The sequence below is a fragment of the Phymastichus coffea genome, unplaced genomic scaffold (genome assembly GCF_024137745.1).
Source record: "Phymastichus coffea isolate CEN01 unplaced genomic scaffold, Cenicafe_Pcof_1.1 PCOF00004, whole genome shotgun sequence".
Classification (NCBI taxonomy): domain Eukaryota; kingdom Metazoa; phylum Arthropoda; class Insecta; order Hymenoptera; family Eulophidae; genus Phymastichus; species Phymastichus coffea.
In genome coordinates, this window is record NW_026706815.1 from 11049981 (window position 1) to 11066177 (window position 16197).

Here is a 16197-nt window from a genome sequence, read left to right on the forward strand (position 1 = left end):
AACTTTGAAAACAACATGAGCAAGAATCATGAAGATAATCTATTGTTAAATTATTATTTAGTGATTGCTTCAATATTGTTGTGTCTTTAATAAAATAATTAAAATATATAGGTACTGTAAGTGAAATTATTGACTTAAGATTCCAATAATTTGCTTTGAATAGCAGTAATGAGTAGATTTTAATTGAACGATCATTGTCATGTTGATGCTGATGGAGCTTACGCCTATGTTATAGTAAAGGGGCTGAACCAGAATTCCGTAATCCCCGGGTGAAGCTTCTCTGGGATAGATGGAGAAATGTTTGGATGTTAGCTTGGGAACGTCAGCGAAGACTTCAGGATAAGCTCAATTACATCGATGAGTTAGATCGAGTAGCCAATTTCAGCTGGGAAGAGTGGAGAAAAAGGGTAATAAATAAAAGTTAACAGGAATCAATTATTGCCTTTACAATTAATCAGTTTTACTAAGTTACAACTCCACAGTCGGACTTATGATAGAAATTAAGAGTAGTGTTTCGAAAATTACATTAACCCTGGAAATTTCTTCTATTGCAGTTCTTGAAATTTATGAACCACAAAAAGTCGCGGCTAACCGATCTCTTCAGAAAAATGGATAAAAATAATGATGGTCTCATTCCTCGAGATGACTTTATTCAAGGAATTCTGAATACGAGTAAGTATTCATTTGAATGTGGCAAAACAAGTAATAATCAAGGAGGTTGCAGTAGCGGAAAATTAATATTTTAAACAAGACATGAAATTTAATAAATCATGATCATATATGAATAGCATTCAATAACAGTTAAGAACGTTTTATATTTACAAATTTTCAATTCATTCAATTATTTCTAATTTAAATCGAATCTCGGTTTTTGAAGAGCCCAACGTGAGATGAAATATTTGGAAAAGTTTTTTAAAGTTGAAATTAAGTGATTTATCTATGGAATACTTTTGATTCTTTAAAAGTTGAACAAAATCACGTACATTATTAAAAACGTTTTCATTTTTAATTATTTTTCAGTCTAGGCTACCGTATTTCAGGTTTTCCATGCAGAAGACCTCCATCGGTAAATAGATCGCGAATACGCGAGAAACTCCGCGGCTATAATAGTGTATAGCTCAGATAACTAGAGATCGTTAGTGCTCCTAAGCTGTATTACGCTTAACACAGCCGGCTGTAAAACGTTCTAGTGCGTATTTTGTCTTACCACGCGGAGTGTAAGTTTGATTGGACGTAGTTACTGATTGTCAGCTACATGAAAAATCTGAATATGGGCGAGCTAGGATTGAAAATTTTTTAAAGCATCATAGCCGAGACAAAAGTCAATACTGTCTTGAATATTTTCGATAACTATAATTTTATCGTAAGATTATAAAACATCAATGCTCGATTCGTTTGATGTTTTAGTCTTATACTATCTCGCGCTGCAGAGTGTACTCGCGTTTGCCTTGGCTTATATGTATATACATACATACATACATACATATAAGCCTATATATATATATATATATATATAACTATTTTAGGCCTCTCCCTATATCACTACACACGCGCGCACGCACACACGCAAATAATGCACCATCTTTGTTCCGAGAGTTCGTTACGATTATGCATCGCAATGCTTGAAAATCATATAAATCAGTAGATTAGTACGATGTAAATGCCTTGAATATATATATTACCGTTTGTTGAGTACAGTAATTTCCTCTAAAAAATTTTTTTAAATTAAATTGTGAATACGAACAAAACTCAAATGACAATCCAATAAGACCTTTGCAAATTCGTATTCAAAATTACTCTCTAGAAAAACAAATGTACTAAATGAGCCTTGATTAATTCATAGTACTTTTAAATTAATCTACTAAATTATATTTATAGTATTTTCAAGGCCTTACAAGCTTTATTCATGGCTAAACTTTGGAGCAAACATTGTTTATATAAAAACTATAGATTATTATAGAAGGACTTTAACCTAAATGTAATATTTACCTTCATTATCACGTTTCTCAGTATTCAAGTTCAGAATAATACATGAATTAGTAAAACGAATCAGTCAAAAACTTTGAAAACTTATCAAACAGATAAAATCATAACTATTGCAAGCGATTTTAATCACGGTGTGGACGTAGTGAAGGAACAGTAGCGAGAGTAGGAAAGGCGGTCTTCGTATTATCGAAACCTGTTACCATATTTGTGATGCTTGATGGTATTCGCAGAATTCGATACATCCCGACTAGAAATGGGCGCTGTGGCTGACCTATTTGATCGTCATGGCGAAGGACTTATCGATTGGAAAGAATTTATAGCGGCACTGAGGCCTGACTGGCAAGAACGACGTACCTACAATGATAGTGACAAAATTCACGATGAAGTCAGACGGCTGGTCATGCTTTGTACCTGTCGCCAAAAATTTCGAGTCTATCAAGTAGGAGAAGGCAAATATAGAGTATGTGTTGCGAGTTTTGCTTAGCCTATGTACGATATGTATACTTTCTCTTTTAATATTTAATATGTACTTTGCTTTTTGCAGTTTGGCGATAGCCAAAAACTTCGTTTAGTCAGGATTCTTCGCTCTACCGTTATGGTACGTGTAGGAGGTGGATGGGTAGCTCTCGATGAATTCCTTGTCAAGAACGATCCCTGTCGTGGTAAGTACAAATACCTCATTAAATGTCAATAACAGCAGAACTTAGTTCAGGAATTCTTCGATTTTTTGTAAAATATTCTGACATTCTACAGACCAGCAAAATAATTTATTAATACATGTGTCGAAATTGACTTCTTTATTTATTGGTAGGTTTATTTATTTGTCATAATAGAGAAATTTCTTTTTTTTTTTGTAAGCGTGGCTCAAACCTTCCACGTGTTATCAATATTCAAACACTTCATGGTTATCTATTAGCGATTACTATTAAATACTTCTTAATTTAATACCTAACAATATGATAATGTAATTCATATTTTGATCGATCCCATTTGATCACCAAATTATCACTATTTTGTTTGATTTAATGCTTTAACAGTTCGTTAACCATCATAAAAATACATATTTATTTCAACAAAATGATTTTTTACGTGAATCGCGTACTCTTTGCTTATTCCGAGCTTTCATACGTTTAATCTTTCTATTTTACCACTTCTGAAGTCCCATTATTTTTCGTACTATTTTTAATACATCAATACATTTTATAATCTACCACCATTAAATTAACGTGTTCTTCAAAATTTTATTTTGCTTAGTAACTACCAATATTTATAATGTCAAGATACCACAGTTTCATAATCCGAAACAACGCTAGAATTCATTTAAAAATAATTTGATTCACTGTTATTATTAGCTAACTGGCCTAAATGGCTAAAATTTTAATGAGGATCTCTCGAGACATTCACAAACATATATTCTATCTTATGTAGATAAGTGCTACCATCTTCAGGTTTAATTAGAAAATTATTCAGATAGCCCTCGTATAAATAAAAAATGAAGATTGTTCCCTAACCAACAATATAGACGCTCAATTTTTTGAATTGCAGCTCATCTATGCAATAGATGAACGGTTTTAGTCATTAATTTAATTAATTTATCATTAGTTAACGATGGAGGGTTTTCGCAAATATTTTTTCTCTTAAAATTATAATATGTATCTTTCAATAATGAGAAATTGTTAATCAAAAATTGTTTTGGAGATTATCGATAACGACATCGCTTCAGATGAAAGTATAATAATAAAAGTGTAGAGGAGAGAGTAATATTTTTAAAATATATGTAGTAATACGTATCTCAAAGTGGCTCTGAAACATGAGAAACCTAAGAATTGCTATTTTTTAAATACAATCAACTTACATTGTGGCCACTGTTAACTCTAACTTATTTATCGCGTTTTAATGAAAACTTTTGTATCATCCTCAACCCAAAACGCTTCTAGGCCTAAGTTGACATTGTACATCTTCTATACCTACAAATAAGGTAATAATGTAAAAAATTATCTACAAAAAAAACTAATAAAGTAAAACATTAAGTCTTAAAAGTGAAAGTTTTGATATTATCATTAGTTTTTTTATTAGAATCATACTTTTCGGTAAAATAATTTAAGTAAGTTCTTATCCAACAAATTTTGTTGCACAGATCTTAAATAAATTATAGATCATTTTATTGAGAAATATATTCTACGGCTGCTCAATGTGAACGCTTAAATCCTCTTTCTGCAGTGATGAGAATCCGATAAGGCTACAAAAAAAATTTCATTTTCATGAAGTCGTATTGCATCTACTCGTATATCGTTTATACAACTATGCCCAAGATTCATAGTTGACAGTGCCAAGCATCTTGGACATAGTTGTATAAATAATATACATGCGATACGAATTCATGAAAATGAAATTTTTTGTAGCCTCATCGGATTCTCATCACTGACTTTTTGTGATAGATTTGTAAGACTGGCCAATTATTTTTGAAATTTAATTTTAGGCAAAAATTAACTATTGTTAAAATGCTTTTGAAAGAATATATTTTGAATAATATATTTACTGTTACGAAAATATAGTCTTTCCCGACAATTTCGGTTGTAAAGTGAAATTGAGTTGTTATGCCAATTAAATTGACGTAAGCGATTATGCATTTTACACTACTCCATGTATATAAGTGAATTCTAAAATAAAATGCAGTTTTTAAGGTCCCAGAATTGCGAAATTTTTAGTCAATGCTACGGGTTCCAAACTTTATTTGTCTTAAAGATGAAATTGTAACAGTTCGTCTTTTGATGATAAATATAAAAAATCATTCGATATCATCAGCTCAAAAATTCTGATAATAAAATGAATTATTATCACTAACTTAGCGTGCTGTCATTTGCAAAATTTTCAATGAAATTCCAAAAATTAAATTAGTAGATATTTCATCCTTCCTGTTTGACTGAATTCCTCAGTAAGGATATAACAGCATTCATTGGACGCCTAGCTGCTAGATATTTCGAAGCCAAGTATATATTCATTTCTTCCAAAGATGATATGAGTCCTCTACAGTAATTTATTACCAAATGCCAAGTATAAAAATGAAATTATGATAACTCATATTTCAATTAAAAATAACATCAAATAACTTTTGTTTTTTTATTCTTATGGTTTAAAGGATCGAAATGGAATTACACAGAAAATAAAATTAAAAATCTTATTTTCGACCTATCTTGATCTTATACTATCTCGCGTTGCTAATATGTTCTTGATTATGATCTTAATCTTAACTAGATCTTATTTAAACCTTATATAAATCTTATCTTATTAACCTGATTTCAAGATATCAAAGGTCGCGGCAACGACCTGTGGCCAGAAGTGTAGTTTATGAGACACTACACATGCCATGGCTTCAGTCTCCATATTTTTCATTTATATTTGCAATATTTTTAAATATTGTAACGAGTGTCGCTCGTTAAAGGTAGAGCCTAAGCGCTTCCATTGCGTGGGGCAAAAATCGGCCCGCGAGAATAAAGCAGATAAGGGGAAGCGGAAAGCGCCCGCGAAACGAACAAACGAAAGAAAGTGGGAGAGAGGAGAGAGATTAGGGCATCGGTCAGCGCGCGTTAAACGCGCGTAACATGGGACAGTAGGAAAAAGGGAAGAGGAAATGAGAGCGATTAGGCCGCCGGCCGGAGTGCGCGAGGCGAAAGGAGAGGAGAGGAGCGCGTGGTGACATTCGAGTCCGGACCTGCGGATAGAAAAGCACGAGTGACAAGTGACCAAAAAAAGAAATTGATGAACTCCTCGACCGACATCGTGCGGAGGGCCGATAGTTCCAAGGGAGCAGAGAATCGCAGCTGAGGAAAAGATCGTCCACTGCCCATTATAGCCAGTTGCCCAGAGCAATCTGAGGCAACAGTCGAGGATCGCGGGCAACTGTGAATCCGGGCAGGGAAAACCTCGGCTGAGGAGAGTGCCGCAAGGAAGGGCCAGAAGTCGACGGGACACCGTCAAGAACGCCATTGTCTGCAACGACTCGTTCCCGCGACGTAAGTCCCCGATATTGGATGTAAATGCGCGTGGCCGAATATCAAAATCAGATAGTGCGCGTCTTTCTCTCTCTTATCGCGAACGCGACATATCCGGCGAAATCTCTCGGCCACAACTTTACCTTTGTATAACCGAACGCGGCAAAGAGGAATAAATTTGTAGATCTTGCGACAATTAGCTGAGATTTTGTTCGAATCCCCTTTTGTTTTTCTCTTCTATCGTCCATAACAGAACCTGCCCGACCTTGAGTCACTGGGCAACCCGGATCGCCGCACGTGTTCTCCACGTGTGGGTTTTTACGGGCTCTGGGGCGAAAGGTCAGAAGGTTGAGGCTGTCCGAACAAGCTGATCGAGGCGACGGTTAGCCTCGCAACGTATATCCTTTTCTTTAACGGGTAAGATTTTTATTTCCGCCCAGAATAAAACCCCCCGTTACAACATTTATTGAAAAACTATTTGACAAATAAGTAATTTTTATGGCTTTTATTTATGCATTAAAGATTTCAAAGTAGTAGAAATAATTTTTTTATAATATTTAAATACACAGTGTATCTCATAACTATAAAAATACCTTCGTGTTATGGGGTATAAGTAGATTATGTTTCGTAAAATTCTATGAGCATTCGCTAAAACTTTTAATACGTTTTACATCATAACTCTGAAGAAATTCATTGATTCATGGTATCAGAAGCCAAATAAATAATTTTTTTAATCAATTATTTTAACAAAGTCTAAATTATTATACATTTTTTTATCTCATATGTAACGATTCAGTCTGATTTGCCTTTTCTCTCACTGCAAAATAGCAACCCGTCGTACACAAGAAAACTGAAGAAAAGCGGTTCTTGAGCAAAGGTGCTCTTCTTATATACATGTAAATGTGTTAGGGCAATTCGGCGAAAACAAAACCATATAAGGAACGTGACGTCACGAGCGTGGGAAAATTATTGTTTACATTGCAAAGTTTTTTCTAATGAACAAAAGCATTTTTCAGTCAATTTTTATGCGTTGATCTCGAATCTCAAGTTATAGTCATTAAATATGTATTTGTTAGTTTAATTTAATTTACAAGTAAATATCGCTAGCAATTTTGCGATAAATGAGTATATTGCAAATTCGAATGTACAATAGCGATCGTAGCGTATTAAGACAGAGAAGCAAGAATTTGACACTTTGATAACTAATTTTTGACTGAGTTATCAATAAATAAAAAATTCATAATTTATTTAAATAATTAAAATTGCGTTGCGAGGTAGCGATTCGACTGAATATATCTATAAAATTAATGATAACGATTGTTACCCATTCATTCATTTCATAATGGCTAAAAGATAAATTTACAAATTCGTTTTTTGATTATTATTCAAAAATGGATTGTTAAGTTAATCGTTTTCATTTTGAATAATGTTCCACTTATAACGATTTTTTGATCTGAAAATTTTTCGTAAATTTATTATAAATTCTGTGTCATTTAAATATCTAACTTATATCACTTATAATTTTAAAAGGCGATTTTTCCTTGAGAAACGATTTATATTAAAAAATTTGTTATTCTATACTTGATTTTTTAAATCACTAATTTTCAATTTCGATCGAGCCATTTTGCGACAAAACCTGTACAAAGTTTATGTTAATCTCAAAAATAGCGTTGTAGGGGCTACCAAGCGTAGAAAGCCAATTTCGCAAGTATAAATCGTTCGTCACTGCGGCAAGAGGATTCACTATCCTATATTGTTTAGCAGCGCGAGCATTGAACGAAATAGAGACTTAGCTATTTGCTGAGACTGATTTCATTATTCGGTGGTTAGCCTGCTAATTCCTTTTCCTTATGATAATCTAAGCGCTCAACTCATAAGACTCTCTTTCTTATGAGAAAAAGTAGCCTTAGACTATTTCCTCTCTGAAATTAATAATCGCCTAGAAATTAAATTAAATATTCGTTGCGGCGCTGGCGGACTTCTCTTCGATAGATGCAACAATACTCAATTGTATTTTAAACGGCTTATCGAAACAGCGAATACTGTGTTCGCTATTCGGTGATTTTTGAAATATCAATACTTATAGAGCATTCACGTGTCAACTTCTTGCTTACTCTCGGAAACGCGATAACAAATAAAACAATTAGAGTCCGAACTATTTACTTTACTATCGTAAGATAGAATCAAACGTTACACATAACTATATAAACGCCCTAACTATTTCCATTTTTGAAAGAAATAATTAATTATATTAAATATTAACATTAGTTATTTCTAAAACAATACAAATTCAACTAAACTCAATTACATACTTCATTTATTTGTACAAATTAATCGAATAAATTGATTGTATTTAATACTTTTTGTATCTCGAGGTGTACCCACCATTCATTTGGATACCTTCAAATTTGGAATAAGCAAGTGTCTATGCATACCGTCAATTTTTTTTTTTGCAATTACTTGCATGTTGCTGATATTGTAATGTACGTATAAAAATTTATTTTGCATATGCATTTATATTTTTGAACGTTTACGCCACATTGATTGCTATTATGTCGATGTCAATAATGTAGTCATCTCCTGTATAAGTCGAGTAAGTGTAGTTGGTGTATACGTACAGTGTTGGAGTAACGGATCTCGTTCGAATGAAGTTCAGTACATACACTGTTACCTAAATCATTTTTATTAGAAAACGAAATCCGTCGTATACAACAATCGCAAACATAATGCCAAGAGGGAAACATCTAACAGACCAAGAAAAGAGTAAAAGATAAGTTTGAGAAAGATATAAAAATTGAAAAGAACAGTCAAAGTTATCCACAGCTTTTGGAAGAACCCTGTGATTTATGATAGTAAAAATACTGGCGAACCAAAAAATACAATCACTCCTCACTTGAAACGTCAAATTATTAACGCAGCTAGTAATTCAACAAAAAGCTTAAATCAGATAAAAAATCTTTTAACAGTATAAGTTTCACAATCAACTGTGTATTGAGTTATGTAACAATTTCAAAATATTACAAGACAGAATATGACTAAATTCTAAGATTACTGCCGTGTCACAAATAAGCAATCTTAAATTTTGTTAAACTGAATAAGAATGTTAACCCATTAAGTCCTGAATGGACGAATTTTTACAACAGCCTTCAATGTATATATTTTTTACGAAAATGTGTTGTAAAATATATGCAACTAAACGTATTCGACATAGAATTTAATGGGCTTTCTGAATCTCTTATCATATTTCCCGAAAAGTGTACCCGCCTAATTCTAAATACGATTTAAATTAAAAAAACAGGGTTTTGAAAAAAAATGTTTGCTCTTCAATTTTCCACATTGAAGTCGTTTAAATTTTTATGTTTGGAGTGAAAATATCGTGGTCTCGAGTCCTGAGCTTCAAAATGTGCTGGTTGAAATTTCGAAAAAAAAGTTTGAAACATACAAAATGGCAGCTTATACGCGGAAAAACTGTTAAAAACTTTAGAAATTTTTTACCCGAAAACGATGAACTACCAGAAAAAAATTTACTGATGAAAAAGTTCTTAGAATTGATCAAAAAACCCACTGGAATTATCTCAGAATTCTCAAACAATTTTCAAATTTCGAAAAATTTTGAAAATTGTTTTAAATGTTCGATAAATTCTGAAAAAATTGCAGTGTATTTATTGATCAATTCTAAGAACTTTTTCATCAGTAAAATTTTTTCTGGCAGTTCATCGTTTTCAGGTAAAAAATTTCTAAAGTTTTTGAAAGTTTTTCCGCGTATGTTTCAAACTTTTTTTTCGAAATTTCAACCAGCACATTTTGAAGCTCAGGACTCGAGACCACGATATTTTCACTCCAAACATAAAAATTTAAACGACTTCAATGTGGAAAATTGAAGAGCAAACATTTTTTTTCAAAACCCTGTTTTTTTAATTTAAATCGTATTTAGAATTAGGCGGGTACACTTTTCGGGAAATATGATAAGAGATTCAGAAAGCCCATTAAATTCTATGTCGAATACGTTTAGTTGCATATATTTTACAACACATTTTCGTAAAAAATATATACATTGAAGGTTGTTGTAAAAATTCGTCCATTCAGGACTTAATGGGTTAACTGGAAAATGGTAATTTCATAAGATTTTTTTTAATCAAAAGTAAATTTTTATTATTTATAATTTTGAAGGTAATTTTCTCCGATGAAAAGAAATTTTACCCTGATGGCTTAGAAGGTAGTCATTCATAATAAAGGGATTTAGTAATAGAACCTAAATACTTTTCTCGTAGAAATGTTGGTGGCGGAAGCTTAACGATGTGGAGAGCTTTCAGTTCCCTTGGAACATTGTTTTTGTCTTTTCCATCGTGTACTCGTACAATGAATTCTGCAGAGTATATTCACATATTAGCAGACAATCTATTACCATATGTGGACAATAATAAACAATTAGAGCTAGTTTTCCAGCAAGACAATGCAGCGATACATGCAAGTTGAGAAACTAAAATTTGGTTTAACGATAATAACATTATAGTTTTAAATTGGCTCAAGTGTTCTCCAGATATCTTATGGAAAATCTTTAGGGCATTGTTCGAAAAGTATATGCTGATAACAAGCAATATAATACTGTCCAAGAGTTGAAAAATGCAGTTCTGCGAGCGTGGTGTGAAATTAACTTAAACACTATCAACAATTTGATTTTCAGTATGTAGAATCGCATTTTTGAATTTATTCAAAAGAATAAGGCACAAACAAAGTATTAAGTAATTGAGTTTAGTTAAATTTGTAGTGTTTGAAGAAAATGTTTAATATAATTATTTATTTCCTTGAAAAAATAGAAATATTTAGTGTTTCTATAGTTACTCCAGTAAATATTATGTTTTTACTTTTGACAAATATGTGTATTACATTTTATTAATTTTGATTTTATTATATATTAATCAGTTTATGTTTCTTTAGTCTGGTAGTAATGATAGTTGTCAAGAGAAGTTTGCTAATAAGTTTGTTAGGTAGTTTTTCAATCTCGTGTTGTATTTTCATAAAATATTTTGATTTCTTCTTTTACTGATGGTATTTATGGATCATTCCTGATGATATGATTTGGTACAAACCATGGGGCTCATACGATATTTCTTAATACTTGAGATTGGAATCTTTCTAGAGCTTCAATGTTCAAGTTTGAAGCAGCACCCCATAGTTTAATGCCATAAGTCCAGATTGGTTTAATTATATTATCATTTTGTAAAGCAGTATTTAATTTTCTATTGTAAGCTTTAATTTTTTTCGAATGAGCCAGTACATTTTCCTCCATTTCAGTCTCAGTTGTTTACGTTTTCTAAATATGCTCTTTCCATGTAAGTCTCTAATCTAAATGAATTTGTCGTTGAATTTAATAGGTGGGCAGGTATTTTTCCTAAGTGTGAAAGTTATATGTGCTGATTTCTGATTTTCTTTCATTTGCCTTAATACTCCATGCGTTTAGCCAGTTTTGTAGGTAATTATTTATATAATTTTGTATCGTTTCCGTTGCTATTTTCACTTCTGAGTGTAATGTAACAATAGCTATGTCATCTGCGTATGTTGCTGTCATGATGTTTGGCTGAATTTTAATTTTGTTTTATCCTGTCACTTTTAAAGTGTAATTTTCTTTGGCTATTGTATTCGAAATATTTTTTAACGATTTAATATTCTCTATATTGTCAACGAAGATCGGGAAGGATTTGCTTTTCAACTTATTTGCTTCATTGTTCTCTTCTTCACTATTATTTTCTTTATTTTTTTTTATTTTCTTGTAACATTTCGTACTTATTACTTGTGTTACTTAGCCAGTAGTCCGATAATTGGACTTGCCGTTTGGTTTTCTGGGTTATTTCTTTGTCTTTTTCCGCTGACGATTTAACAGTTTTCGTTGTTTTTATTAGGAATGGTTTTGTCTTCTTCTGACTTTTTTTGGAGTTTATTAAATTAAATTTTGAATTTAACTGTCGTTTCCCTGATTAGTTTTCGCTTTTCGGGTAGAGCGTAATGTTGTCACATTTACACACCTCAGTGATCAAACGCTGAGTGATGGATATTTAAAACGAACACAAAGTTTTGGTGAGTGTTCATAGAATTTTACAAAATGTAATCTACTTATACCATATAATACTGTATAATACCATATAATACTGTATAATACCATATAATGTATTTCTATAGATATGAGACGCACTGTAATTTTTTCATCGTGTTACTTTGGTTAACAATAACAGAGTTTTTTTCTCTTCAATAGTTCTTTTTTCATCATCTACTTCTGTTTCTCAAACTATCTGTACTCCCTTTGAAAGATACGTACTCTGGTCTTGTTAGTATTGCTATGTTTCTATACATATTTTTATATACTTTGAGTTATCTGTCTTATTTTCTTTCACTTATTCTCAAAATTTTTTTTCCTTTTTTTAATATCTCTTTTTCTACCACTCTTTGTTTAAAGAATAAGTAGGTTGATGTAAAATGCCAATTATAGCGAAATTTTTGTAACATTCGATTGTACATTAAAAGTCCACTTGAATTCAAATCCTAGCTGTCCTTTTTTTAGATAAGGGTATTTTTATTTTTTTATCTAAATATTTCAAACGAGTGGATGAAAACCAAGTTAGTTAGTCCAGTTGTGTGTGTGCGGATGTGCGTGTGCGTGCGTGTTTTTTTTTTTTTTTTTTTTTTTTTCTCTTTTTATTACTCGTGGAGGGGGAAATCTTCCAAAGATACCCGGATGTTGTGGGTTATGTCGGATTCTCAACGGTATAATCTAACCGAGGAGCATACCGACTAAAACCCCCTCCACGTCTGCTTCTTCAAGAATCCTTTATTTCCCCGCGGAACTGCCGCTAGGTATTACTTCACGGGGAGGATATAGCTGGTTCGCTCTTCCTTCTTCTCTTCCTACCCTATGCCCTCCAGACGTTGTTGGTTGGCTGGAGGTTCAGTAGTTAGTTTCTTCTTTTATGGAGCCCATTATTCGATAGTCTGACACTCCTACTATTTCTCCTCTCTTTCTCTTCTTTCCGAAGTTGCGTTATCACCTCTTTAGCAAAGTCTGTTGTGGCGTTCCAAGCCTCCTGCGATGCAAGCATCTTCTGTGCGAGGTTGCATGGCATGATCGTCGCGTCTATTGTGCTCTCAAGCTGTCGTCGTTAGTTTCCAAATTTAGGGCACGTGAAGAACACGTGCCGTGCGTCCTCCTCTATTCCATGACATCTTGGACATTCTGGTGAGTCCTCGTGCTTGTACTTGTACAAGTATTTGCGGAAGCATCCGTGTCCAGTGAGCATCTGTGTCAGGTAGTAGTTGAGATCTCCATGTTGGCGATTCACCCATTCCGCCAGATTTGGGATGAGCTCATGGGTCCACCTGCCCTTGCCCGAGCTATCCCACTGCGCTTGCCAGCACTGGAGGCTTTTCTGCCTTTCTCTCTTTCTGCAGTCATCTATATCTGCTACTCTACTGTTCCGGTGGCGGTATATCCTTCTTTGTTCCTCGGCCAAGATCTCGATAGGAAGCAGACCGGATATCACGTGCGCGGCGTCTCTGGAGACGGTCCTGAATCCACTCGCGACCCTCAGTGCCATTTGCCGACATACCGGGTATATTCGTCTCTGGCACTCTTGAAGCTGTAGTGCACTACCCCATATGACAATTCCATATGTCAGTATTGACATGACCACTGACGAAAGAAGAGCCCTTCGTCTGGGTTTTGGTCCACCGAGGTTCGGCACGAGTCTGCTCAGTGCTCCTCCAACTGCTGATGCCTTTTTGCTAGTGTGTTCGACCTGATCCCTGAAGCAGAGTCGGGCGTCTATCATTACCCCAAGGTATCGGACGGATGGTTGCGATTTTATTTCGCAGTCACCTACTTGTAGCTTCAGCGTTTCGCGTTTTTTCCTACTGCTTATAAGTACAGCCTCTGTCTTGTGTTTTGCTATCTTCAGTCCTGAGTCGTCCATCCAGGGAGTGTATATGCTGAAAGTCTTCTTGAATAGGTTCTGGATGTCTTCTATGTACTTGCCTATGATCACGAGAGCAATATCGTCTGCAAATGCCGTAGTTGTTACCATTCTTGGTATTTTCAGGTTGAGGAGGCCATTGTACATAACACAGGCCGGCAAGGTTTTGTTCTTTTGCAACTGAGGGTCATTTCCGAAGTAATTTTTGGCGTAGAATTAGAATCCGTCGTCAGAATTGTTTCATCACGTCAGGTTTTTGAGTAATCGTCCCCTAAAGGTCGAAAAAACACGTTTTTTGGCCATATTCAAGGCTTGATTACATCGTGAGTTTATATTCTTTTCAAAAACGGTTGACGGCATCTTAAAGAAGCACTCTTACCCTTCAAAACCCATTTTTCAAATTTAAGATATCATTTTTTTTCATCAATACGATATATTTCTTAGTTTTTTTTTGGATAATGATTCTAGAATCATTATAAAAAAAAAACTAAGAAATATATCGTATTCTTCCAGGAAAATTGGCCGAACTTTTAAGCTCATGGTGAAACCTCAAAAATGGCAAACTTCAATTGATGATATCTTGATGAAAAAAAATGATATCTTAAATTTGAAAAATGGGTTTTGAAGGGTAAGAGTGCTTCTTTAAGATGCCGTCAACCGTTTTTGAAAAGAATATAAACTCACGATGTAATCAAGCCTTGAATATGGCCAAAAAACGTGTTTTTTCGACCTTTAGGGGACGATTACTCAAAAACCTGACGTGATGGAGAAATTCTGATGACGGATTCGAATTCTACGCCAAAAATTACTTCGGAAATGACCGTAAGTTGTAAAAGAACAGTGACGACTCTCTATTTTGCAGGCCTATGTAATGATCCATAACAGTGGTCCCAGAACTAAGCCTTGGGGCACTCCTCGGCTAATCTTGTATTCCCTGGGTCCATTCTCCGTGTCATACTGCAGAATTCTGTCAGTGAAGTAGCTGACTATCAGTTTCTGCAAATATAGAGGGACTTTCATCCGTTCCAAGGCTTCCAGGATTTTGTCCCACTTTGCAGAATTGAAGGCATTCTCCATATCAAGTGTCACTACTGCGCAGTAGTTTTTGTCGCCGTTCTTCCATCGTTCTCCAGAAATTGCATTTCTGGCAGTGTCAACTACTAATTTGATAGCGTCGACAGTTGACCTTCCTTTCCGGAATCAGAATTGCCTGTCGGAGAGGTGTGTTTCAGTTATCACCTCGATTCTCCTGTAGATGATCGTTTCAAGGATCTTTCCCATCGAGTCAAACATGCAGAGAGGACGGTAAGCTGTTGGTTCGTCCGGTGGCTTTTTCCCTTTCAGAAGGAGGATAAGTCTCTGCAGCTTCCATTGAGCCGGAAAGTAGCTCTCTTGGATACACCTGTTGTACATGTGGAGGAACATGTCTGGCGCTATTTTTATCGCCTTTTTTAGGGCGATGTTCGGTATACCGTCTGGTCCGGGAGCCTTCTTGTTGCCTAGTCTGCCACTGGTTTATTTCATCTTAAGTTTATTCAATCTTATGCGCTCACTTTACAAGGCTAGGAGTGAATGCTAGCCTGTGCAAAATTCAGCGTATTTATACACAGATTTTTCCGCCTATTTTCGCAGGACGGCTCTCTTCGAGTTGTCTACGCAATTTCGAGAAATGAATTTTCTAAATTTACAAGTGAATAAACAGTAATACTGTAATTTTAAAACATGTAAACTATACAAAAGTAGTTATTGATCGTTATGATTTACAATTATCGCAAATAGTATCGTCAAAAGTTATTAACTAATAAAAATAATTGATGTAATAGCACAATATTTACAATAAAACAATAATAAAATTTTACATAAATTAATAGTTTATCAATTGTAGACGTAATTTCTAAAAAGAAATACTCAAATTAGTTAATAACATTTGAATTATAATAAATATTCATATTTGTAACGGTTTTTTCTATAATCTTATAATGTAATTACTAGATTAATTAATTAAGATTTATAAATTATAAAGCTGTCATTATTATGTACAAAATTAACGCTTTCGATTTATATACAACTTTATGTTTAAATAAATTATTAATTATTTATTTATTGATATAATTTATAATTAAACTGTTATCAATGAAACCAATTATTACTCATATTTCTAAGATATTCATTATGAATTTAGAGTATTCGTATTACTCTAATAATTAATATTTACAATGTAATAAACAAATCAACTTTGCATATTAAAATTCAATATA

The 16197-nt window shown here is 33.7% G+C and overlaps 1 protein-coding gene across 3 annotated transcripts in view; it reads left to right on the forward strand.

The window, feature by feature from the left end:
* The window catches only part of LOC131666766 (dystonin), a 540494-nt gene that overhangs the window by 379234 nt on the left and 145063 nt on the right, over positions 1-16197 (forward strand). For all 3 annotated transcript variants that reach the window (XM_058939663.1, XM_058939671.1, XM_058939680.1), the window contains 4 exons: positions 236-407; positions 555-672; positions 2217-2446; positions 2531-2648. In XM_058939663.1, the coding sequence (XP_058795646.1) occupies positions 236-407; positions 555-672; positions 2217-2446; positions 2531-2648 (638 nt within the window). The remainder of the gene's footprint in view (positions 1-235; positions 408-554; positions 673-2216; positions 2447-2530; positions 2649-16197) is intronic.